Source organism: Phymastichus coffea, unplaced genomic scaffold (genome assembly GCF_024137745.1).
Source record: "Phymastichus coffea isolate CEN01 unplaced genomic scaffold, Cenicafe_Pcof_1.1 PCOF00001, whole genome shotgun sequence".
NCBI lineage: Eukaryota > Metazoa > Arthropoda > Insecta > Hymenoptera > Eulophidae > Phymastichus > Phymastichus coffea.
In genome coordinates, this window is record NW_026706812.1 from 3,812,661 (window position 1) to 3,823,356 (window position 10,696).

Genomic DNA, 10,696 nt, shown 5'->3' on the forward strand with positions numbered 1-10,696 from the left:
TCATGAAAGCGATCATGCTCGGAGTCACACAGGGTTTACGCCTAGAAGACAACTTGATGCATCCGAGAGGGGCTACCTCGTCGAAAGACTTTATAAGGACTTCAGTAAGAGAGTGCACCGGATTGTCAAGGTAATGCACGTCAGCATCGATCGGCGGATCGGAAGAGCGCTTCAGTCGTGTTGGAGATTTGTCGACCAGATACAAGAGGAGACTGCTGAGGGTCTCATTTAAGGCCGCTTCGTCTACCCGATTTAAACCGAGTGAGATGAAATCATGGCCTAGCAATAAAGGGAGTATCAGATTTTCCAAATGTCTGGATGGCATTAGGGTCTTTTACTATGAAGAGATCAAGAGTAGTGTGGGAAGGGGGATTTATATCAAGACATGAATACGATGTGGAGGTTGTGTAGACCAACGAGAGATCTCAAAGCTCGAGCATCAGGCAGAGAGCCAGAACTTAGGTCTACGTTAAAATCACCGGTAATGATGATATTTCCGTACAGGGGGAGGTAAGTGGCCAGGTAGTTGAAAAAATGTGTGGGAGAGCATGCAGAAGGACGTCTGAATACCACCGCCATCAAAAGCTTGGTCTTGTCGGACTTTATATCTCCAAGGATGAATTCAGGCGTGTTATCAAAAACTGTATCTGAAGTAGCTAGGAAACTAAATTTTAGATAAGATCTGACGTACAAGCCAACCCCGCCGCCCTGCTTTCCAATTCGGTCAAACCTGAAAAAATTGAAATTGGGGAGGGAGAGGTGTGAGTCAGAGATATCAGGTAAGGGGAAGGTTTCAGTAATGGCTATATCATCAAAATGTGTAGAAAAGGCTTGTGCTTCGAGAAGAGCAAAATGACTGGAAGAAGTTAGTCTATTTATATTGATATGGCCGATAACGAAGGAAGTAGAGGGCGGGGTATGGTCCTGGATTAGTTGACATCACGGACCAAAAACTGGAAGAGATGAATTTGGGATAGATTCAGATAGCTGAGTTGGAAAGACAGACACTCTCGGGCTAAAACAACCGTCGGTTATGTTAACTTGCGGAGCAGCGTTTTTTGGGATAACGGTAGTGGGTCACTGTTTGACAACCTGGGGCGCGAAGTTAAGGTTGAGTGTCGCATGTTTTCGAGTGCCGATGGGAGTGGCGGCCACTGACATGGCACTAGAGCGCGGAGCGGCCGGGACAGGAGGCTGGACGGGAGGCAAGGGCATATAGCTGATATCGCTCTCTGATATTATAGGGATAGGTGTGGAACGCATGTTTTCCCGCATATGGGTGACCATACCCGAGACGAAAGGGTGCGCGAAACCCAGCTCACGACTACGCGCAAGCGCCTTCACAAAAAAATTTTGGATCGGCTGGGGTTACAGCTGGCGGATAAAGACAGAATTTTCAAGACCGCACCACCGTTAAGTCGATACGAACAACGAAAGCTGACGTAGTATCATGCGTCTGACCTCGCAGGGCAGTCTTGGTCGAGTTGGGACGTGAACGAGTGGCAGTCCATTTTCTGGTGGCCGCTGTGCGACCCCTAGCGTTTGGGAAGCCAATCGTCTCGAAGAGCATACCGGCAGCATCTTCCAGCGAACCCTGAAACTCCTGCGGAAGGCCCAGAATAAGGAGCTCGTAGGGATCCTTGAGACCCACGACAAATTTAAGGCTCTTCACTTCGTCGTCGACACGATAGACTTTGGTTAGGATGAAAGTCTGGGTTGCTCTAATCTCGTTTCGAAATTCGGTAAATTCATTATTCACGAAATCGGAAAACCATGCTTGCGCTTTGTCGTCCGTGGTAGGAGCCATGCTATAGAGCAAGCAGATTTGGTCCGCACTGGGTGAAGAAACGGTGAGAAGGGCAACTGATCGGTCAGTATTAAAAAAATCACTCCGGGATTCCACCTTCAATGTCTTCGACGGGAAAAGCTCGTAAGGTGATGTCTGTCTCTTTCGGTCTGAGGTTTCGACGAAAGACAAAATGCCAGCTGAAGCAAAGTCGATTTGAGTGGAAGGAGGGGATTGTAAAAACACGCCACCGGATTAACGAGAGTTGGTCAAGACCACAGTCTTAGTAGAACAGGTATGGCAAATAAAGGTCGCAAGGTCAGGGTTTAAGGTAATATCGGAACAGTGCTGATGGAAAGATCTATCACAGGCCTCGCACTGCAAGATATTATCACCCCGATAACTCAGTACTTTACCACACCCGACGCATAAAAACAAGACCATGTGATAAAAGTGAGAAGTTTGGAATTTAAAAACAAGTTAAGACAAAAAATAGAAATTCATAGATTGTGTCAAAAAGTTTCCCATTTCTCCTCCCCGGGTCTCAAAACTTCACAAGAAACTGTAATAAACGAAGTAATTTGAAAGGAAAGATTAATACGACAAAATGAAAACTTTGAATTTCGCGCGAAAATTTGAGTCACCGACCAGTCATAAACGGGAGCTCTGATAAGTCGGGATTTAAGAGATTTGAAAATTGGTGCCTCAGTGGCACCAACTCAGTTAGTTAAGGATCAAAATATTGGCGGGAGATTCAGGAATAAAATGATGCCATTTACAAGAGGCGGTAAAGGGATTCGCAAATTAACCTAGAAATGACTAAAACGCAAAATAAACAAGTAGCTTATACGCAAAAATGAAATGAGAAAAAATGAATTATGAACCGAACGCAGAAAATTACATTACAAATTAAATGAATGGTAGAAAAGGAAAAGCGATTTGACACAGTCGATCGAATAAAAATAAAATTAAAAACGAAATTAAAATTGCCTAGCGTGTAGATAGCGCTAGATAAAAATACAACAAAATTAAATTAAATAAAACAAAACAAGATGTTGAACATTCTAAATGCGCCCAACGCTGGCCACTATGCCCCGCCGAGAGAGGGGAAAGAGGAAAAATACTAATCGAGAGCAAGCGCAGCGCTCTCTTTCGTCACCCTCCCTTTCAAAGCCAAAGTTCGCACCTGCGAACGGCTTAACTCTTATCCTTCACCATCTCTCTCTCTTGACTGGCAGCTGGCAAGCAATAATTGAATTTACCTATTACCTTAAATATAACTTAAGGGAGTATGGTGGCTAAGACTATTAAAAATGAGAATTGCTTGTAATTTGGATACAATGTGTATTATGGTTCACTTAAGCTATGGTTCAAGTTTCGTGACCCTTCAGAGCTTCAAACCAGAGAAATTAATGTTTAAAATTAACACGTGATCTTATGGGAAAACGCTGTTTTTTTTTATTATAAAGATATTCAAAAATGAGAAAATTATGAAAAAATTCTGAGGGACGTAGAAAAAAATACTGAATCCATTGGTGCTTTCAAAACTATCAATCAGAGCCTGTAACAAAAGATATTGACTAATTTATATCGTAAATTTACGATTTTCGTCAATGAATTGACGACGTGGCAACGTCGCATGTACTTCATGTGCCTCGGTATAGGCGGAGACAGCGAAGCTCATTTTTTTATTAAAAATTATTCTGTTCATGTTAATAAAATTTTTTTATATCATATTAATAAAAAACTCCACATTTATTAATTTAATAAACATTTTATTTATTATATTAAATAAATAATAATTATTACGAAATAACAGTAGTTAAATTCTTTTCTAACGTAACATCTCTTTGTTATTAAAGTGTTTATCATTTTCATTATTATTGTTAATAGAGTCTAGATAATCACATAATTTTCGAATAATTTTTTTATTTTTTGTTACTTGTCCTTTGGATAATAGCTGATAAAGGCCATCAAATTTATTTTGTTTGTATGCTGTTTCAATCATTTTATAATCAATATTAGCAGCTATGATTTTTCTTTTCATTCTTAGTGATAAATCGTTATTTGTCAATTTTTCAAACTCTTTTAATTCCTGAAGAATATTGGCTTTGTTTGCTTTCTCTTTTTCTTTCTCAGCTTCTTTTTTTTCGATCATATCCCAAGTAAGTACTGATTCTATCAAACTACTATCACATATTTTAAAGTGCAATAAAATATCATGCAACATTATCACATCAGCAACAGCATTACGTGCATCTTTAGTTTCTAATTTACAAGCAGCTGCAAGATTCTCTAATTTATTTGCACCCCTACCCTTTTCTTTATTACACTTAGATATGAGTGGCAATGTGTTCGAAAATCCTTGAACCACTGATTTGAAGCGATCCATCATGAAAACTTTATTTATAACAATAATAAGTCTTGGATAATCGAATTTACAATTATGTGCAGTGCAACGATTACCGAAAATCGTTCGACTCGCGCGAGGTTAATGAGCGGCTGAACGAGAGAAGCCGCGATCGGTTCGCGAGAGAGAGAGGGCGCGTAGGGGCAATGACCGGGAGGGGAGCGTTCAACAGGCAGTATGACTGTGTCACTCAGTCCACCTGTATCGTGGAGCTAACCCTTTTCCGTGCCTTCAACGCGTTTTCGTTTGGTGGTGCTAAATCGGACAGCGTGAACTTGAGTACGGTGTGCTGGCAGCAGCAATAGTAGCAGCAGCAATAGCAGCAGCAGCAATAGCAGCAACAGCAGTAGCAGCGACAGCAACAACAGCAACAGTAATCGCGGCGGTGCGGCAAGCAGCGAAGCAGCTTTTCAGCGGCTTGTTGATCGGATACGGTTGACCACCGTATCCTCTACTATCTCACGGTAGGTGCACCTTCCCCTATTGTTGTTAATAGCGTGCGATCCCGCGCAGCGTGCGCGAAGAGATTAATTGTTGCGTGCGAGCGGTTAGTTCGCGGCGAACGGGTTTTCTCTCTCTCTCTCATTTAGCGTGTGTTGTCATTCGCGCTAGCGTGCGCAAGTCTCTCGGCAAAACCCCCGTGTAATTGAATCGGTTAACTAAAGTGAACGTTAGTCTTTACTAAGTCTAGTCATCGTTATTTAGTCTTTCCTTTGTCCGGAGGTCGCGTCTATATTTGTTTACATTCGATTCGAATTAGCCGGTAGCGTAGCACGGATCACGCGAATACCGGTAGACGGGAATCGTCAACAGAGTTTCCAGCAGCGGCCGCACGAGCGCCACTAAGCAAGGGCGACAGCGCCGCCAAGCGGCGAGTTGGGGGAACCCAACTCGGAGTACCGAAGAGACTCTGCGCAGGCGCACTCCAAGACAAGGTAGGTTGATGTGCTTCGAGCACATAGATAACTAGGCGTCGTTTAGTCATTTTATAGGTACGTTCAAGAGATATTTTAGACTAAACGGCAGCCTGTTACAGCAGTTAAAATACACTTTCTATTCAGACGATAAAGAAACTCATAAAATCCAATTATGCCTTCTGTGAGCGAAACTGATTCGACTCTATTACCATTATATTCTAAATAATTATCTATAAAACGTAATCCGTGAACTTTACTAGATTTTTCATCAATAGCTTGACTTGGTCGTGTATACGTACAAAACTCAAATTCCCCAAATTTTGCAGCTATCTGTAAAATATCAGCTGTTTTAGCGAAGCCGCTCGTTTCTAAATCAAATAAAACTATTAACGGTTCGGCATTTTCAGAAAAACTGGCAATTGGAACGTATACGTCGAGACTTTTCAAAAGCTGGCAGTCTGATTCATATGTACATCCTTCAGTTAAAGCTGTTTTTTTTCTAAGCTCTATTTTCCTCTTTTTTAAAAAAAGACGTCGCCTTTTAAACTCGGGCGTCTGAGCATAAGCATATCTTTTGCGACGAACGCGGTAGCATTGATTTGCATATAATCTTATGTATTTACCTGGCGAACAATGTACTTTTTTACTTAATTCGCATTTATATATTTGACCTTCATTTCTATCGCACGATGTAACAGCCACTCTCTGCTGAGCAAATATAGTCTTACTGTACAATCTAGACTTCGAAGCCCTACTTACTATTGAAGCGTTCATACTTTCGTTCGGGTTGGTGAAAGCGCCGGCTGAGTATTGTTGTGTTCTATTAGCTAAATCATCAAAAATTCCTATAAGCGCGTCATAAAGATATGGGTTTTTGAACCCATCACCAATAACTTTGTGACGATAAGTATCTGGATTTGTTTTAAATTTGCACCAGGAACCACATAGCGCATGCAAGTTAAAGCTATGATTTGGTATATTTCTCACTGCATCAGTCATGCGTGCAGCGTCATTAATATTTTGAGAAACACAATAATTAAAACATTTATCCAAATAATTGATGCTATCACCATTTAGTTCTTTGAATTTAGGTTGGATTTTCCATAATGCTTTAGTAACTCCCTTGCTCTGATGATTTTTATCTGCTTGTTTTACAATCTCATAATTGAGAGAGTTACGCATAGCGGCAATCGCACTGCTGTCATTGTCAGTAATAATAACACCTACTTCAACATTGCAACTAGCCAATATATCATTATCTTTGGTAAGCTTTACGGCAGCATAAGGCTCCATCGCCTTGGCTGTTCCATAAAAATTCAATCTGCAGTCATGACTATCTTTACTAAGTCCTATCTCACATTTTTTACATACTCGATTCAATGTCATTGTAGATAAAACTTTTTTACTATATTTTCCCATAAGAGTTGCTGTTCCTGATAAGCTATCGTACGTTCTACCCGAACCTTTCGTAAACCATCCCATATCTAATGATCCAGCTATACGGACTTTATGATTATTTGTTATTGAATATATAGGTAATGTGACAGGAACATCAGGAAGAATAAATGATCTGTCCAGGTGGGGAGGCCTGAAAAATTTAATTAATTTTTTTCAATTTATTGGTATGTGATCTGTGATACATGTTGACATTGTACTTAAAAATAAAATAATACAAATGTTATTCGAAGACAGTAACTAAAAAAATGAAAAGAACAATATACTTATAGTAATATACAGGATTAGTATAAACTTACGGTGTGATGTCTTTGTAACGAAAAAAAAATATGAAATATAATTTACAATTTTTGATGACATACAATTTTTTTCATACATATTATTTAATGATGCACTTTTATCAGAAAAAGATTAGTCATTAATTTATTAGTATCTATGATCATTGTCATATTTTATAAATCAATCGGAGATTGTTGGCTCCAAAATTAATTTCATTAATAAGAAAAATATTCGAAGTAGATTTGTATTACCCGAACGTTGACAGTCTGTGCATTGTTATAAACCTACAGCATTTTTTCGACGTCTTCTATATTTTCAAGAGTCAATCGTCTCTCTTCAGCAACTGCTCGAATACAACTTTCTCAAGCTAACTCCTCAGCAGCTAATCCTACTTCGATCTCGTGAATTTTATAGGATTGCCAGTTATATTGTGGAACATTCAGTCCTGATAATAATTTGTTTATGTGTGTGTAACCCATTCCAGTATCCAAGCAGCCTGTAACAATTGATGGATTTCGTGAATCATCGTGTAACAACTATTCACTTCATGTATTTATGTACTGCATACAAACCTATAGCCGCTTTTGTATTCACATCAAAATGTGCTTTCTTGTCAGGCACTTCATGTTTCTCATCACTATTTATTGCAGTAACTGTTTGGCATGATCGACATTTCACATAAAAAATTGATGCCAAACTTATTTTTTTCTCGTCAACACAATCAACTAAAGACAGAATTGATCCACATTTGTTGCAGAATAGTTCTTGCGCCAGAGTGTCGAGATGGACGATTCGGCGTCCTTCAATAACAGATTTGGTTGCTGATGCTGTTACTGATGCTTTACTCTTTTCGATGTTCTCACTCCGTACTTTTTTTATATTTTTTCCAATCTGTACTTGCTTGCATCGCTGCTGATAAACTTTTTCTGTCACTCTTTTTCCTTTCCAAAACCACTTGTAATTTTTCTCACTCATTTTTTCAGTCCGTATAACATCAGGATACCTTTTATAGGTTAGCCCGCAAGCATAATAAATACACGCGGTAGCAGACGTACGTTGAGCGTTTAGAGCGGAGTATATGCGCGGCGTTGCCAAACTTACGATTGGTACTAAGCGAGTTAATATAAAGTCGAGGCGTTCTCTCAACTGACTAACTACGTACCCACCATACTCCCTTAAGTAGATTCAAACTTGGGTTGGTAGCAACCAAATTAAACCAAGGGAAAACGTTAATCGTTTTAAACCAGCAAGTCTAATCAACTCGAAATCGCGACAAACAAAAACTTATCATTATTGCTACCGCTCCTTCAACTCCAAATACCGGAGTCTGAACGCTCGAAGCTCTTCTACTGTGGGTGAAGAGGCGCTCACTCCGGAGAACCTATTGCCGGGAACCTCAGCCGCCTCGGGCTCAGTCACCCCGACGTCACGGTCAACCGAGAGACTCGCGGATACCGGCACCTGTCGGTCTGCGGCGTGAGCTCAATTCGTGTTGTGCTGGTCGCACTGGTTTGGGTTGGACCTTCCCTCGCGGTTAACGTTTTGCGTGCGAGCTTTTCCCGGTACCTCTTCCTACACCGGTGTCGGGGTTTCTTCGCTCTCGGCTCCCCGACAGAAGACTCGAGACTGGCCATCTCCGGCCTCGTCTCAGGATCCTTTGGTTCCGGCTCCACAATTTCCACCTGTAAAGCCTGAAGTCCTACGATCACTAGGGCGCTCCTGAGCCCTTTCCTCCTGCCTTAAAGGCATCACGGTAGCGCGGGTACTCGTGGACAAGGATGTCGAGTCGCCCGCAATTCCGGCAAACCAAACGTGAAAGAGGCTGGTTCAGGCAAACCAACCTTGGGTGTGATCCCGTTCTGCAATTAAAGCAGCAGAACGAGGGCACGTCTAACTCCGGGTCCAAGAAAACCAGAGCCAGGCCTTGCAGGAAACTACCCCGTAGCAAATGAAACCCGGTCTCGTCCACCCACGCGGAGAACGAGGCTGAGCTCGCCGCCGGGGAAGATGGGATAGGTCTTACTGGCTTAAGGGCTGGCCGTTCTGGCGCCACCGGCTCCACTATTCATGGGATCGGTGGCACCAAAACCTTCTTCCTCTTGCCGTCCCCTCTCGTCTTTCCAGCAGCGACGTCCATAACCATTCCTGAGGTCCCTTCCCCGTCGGCCGCCGAAGGAACCGGCAGCTGGAGGATGCGTGTTGCTTCAACAGCCGCTCCCTCCGCCGCCCTAGATGCCGTCGAAGCCAGACCAAAGGAGGATCTCTCAAAATTACATACGGGTAGGTTGAAACGCATTAAGAGTTTTCTCCTACTCGCATTTTATCGTGCCTCAGTCTCCTTTTTTCTCTTATCCTCCAAATACCCTGCTGAATGGTACTACGCAGGCCCACTCCTGCGGACCAATTAATACGCGCGGTCTGATCTTTGCTGCACGAGCGGTTTATAGGGGAAAGGAGCGAGGATGTGCTGCTGCGGAGCTACTCGAGCCAGCTTTCGAGCCGGCATCGTTTCTTCCTCGGAGTCGCTCGAGCTCAGAACAATCTCCAAAATACCATTGGTGGTATCTCGCACCGAAGTACTCCTATTCTCTCTTCCTATTGGGACCCTAGCTCTACGGCACCGATTCGCCGTCCTACCCGCGAGATAGCCAGCCGCGGCATCTCGAGAGTCCGGCGATTTCTCACCTTGGCTACTCCATTCCGCCTGCAAAAAAACAATCCCTTTCTTAGCCGTGGCAATTCTTGACTTCTCCAACGCTTCGCGAATGCAAAGCTTCGCGAGCCGAAATTCGGCGCTCCATTGTACCGCCTCATTCCAAGTGCCAGTTGGTGCAGCCAGACGGATAATCGATCCCGCCCTTCGGCTACCGGTCAACAAATGTATTCCTCGTCGGTCACTCACGAACGGCGTCAGAGGCGAAGGCAAAGGCGGCGGCACAGGAAGTTTCTTTGCCTTTCTGTTCTCGTCTCCACCAACCGACGCCTTAGCCAGCTACAAGGTACAGAAGGCAAAGCCGGTCGCCGAGCGGCTTGGCATGAGGTGGCAATGAAGCCTGCTGCTCAGCATGAGCCTCTCTTCTGTACATCGCCCTTTTTACAACTCTAAAAACCGTGTTCGCACCATCCGTAACACCTTGTCGCCTATATATCCAATGCGGTACTGCTGTGAGGACCCCCCTGATTTGGCTTATTGCACTAGTACTACGCTTGCCTTGATTTTGCGCGTATTGTTCGCGTGCGCGGTCGATCCTGCTATCCGACGGAGAGCGAGCCGATGTCGGCAACGCATTGTTAATACCGAGCCCAACTGCATTTTCGCCTGGCGGACGGATTGTTCGCAAGGAGCGGCAACACTTGCTCTCACCTGTCTGGCCTGCTCTTGTTCACGTGGTAACTCGGTCGTCACTCGGTGACCGTTTCTGGGACCATTTGAGGTCGACCTCGACCTCGAATGGTTGGGGCAGATACCGACAAATCCGAAGTCTCGGTGGAATTATTACCTACGGCCGTGGGGGTTGCTAATTCGATCCGCTCGCACTATAAATCCTCCCTCGGATCTTCGCACACTTCCGCGGATTCGTTCTACTCCAACGGCTCTTCATGCGGCTCGCGAGGATCGTTGACGGTCGCTTCCTCGCTTTCCTCTTCCTCCCCGGAACGTAATACGGCTTAACGTCTTTGGCATGGAAGAGTTTGAGCAGGATCTCTAGCTGATTACCCAGTCTGTACGTTTTGGAACCGCAAATCTCTTCAATCACGTACGGACCGGCGTATTTCAGCGCCAATTTGGTTGAAATGCCTTAGGCACCCGAAAAGAGAATCCTGTTTTTCTACCATACCAAATCTCCG

General features: G+C 43.5%; 1 protein-coding gene across 1 annotated transcript; it reads right to left on the reverse strand.

Moving 5' to 3' along the window:
* Positions 1 to 5,206: 5,206 nt before the first annotated feature.
* Positions 5,207 to 6,595, reverse strand: LOC131675758 (uncharacterized). Its single transcript, XM_058954885.1, has one exon. The coding sequence runs from the start codon at positions 6,593 to 6,595 to the stop codon at positions 5,207 to 5,209; it is 1,389 nt and encodes a 462-aa protein (XP_058810868.1).
* Positions 6,596 to 10,696: the final 4,101 nt, after the last annotated feature.

Coding starts and splice junctions, on each gene's coding strand:
- LOC131675758 (XM_058954885.1), bottom strand. CDS start 6,595: ATGGGATGGTTTACGAAAGGTTCGGGTAGAACGTACGATAGCTTATCA.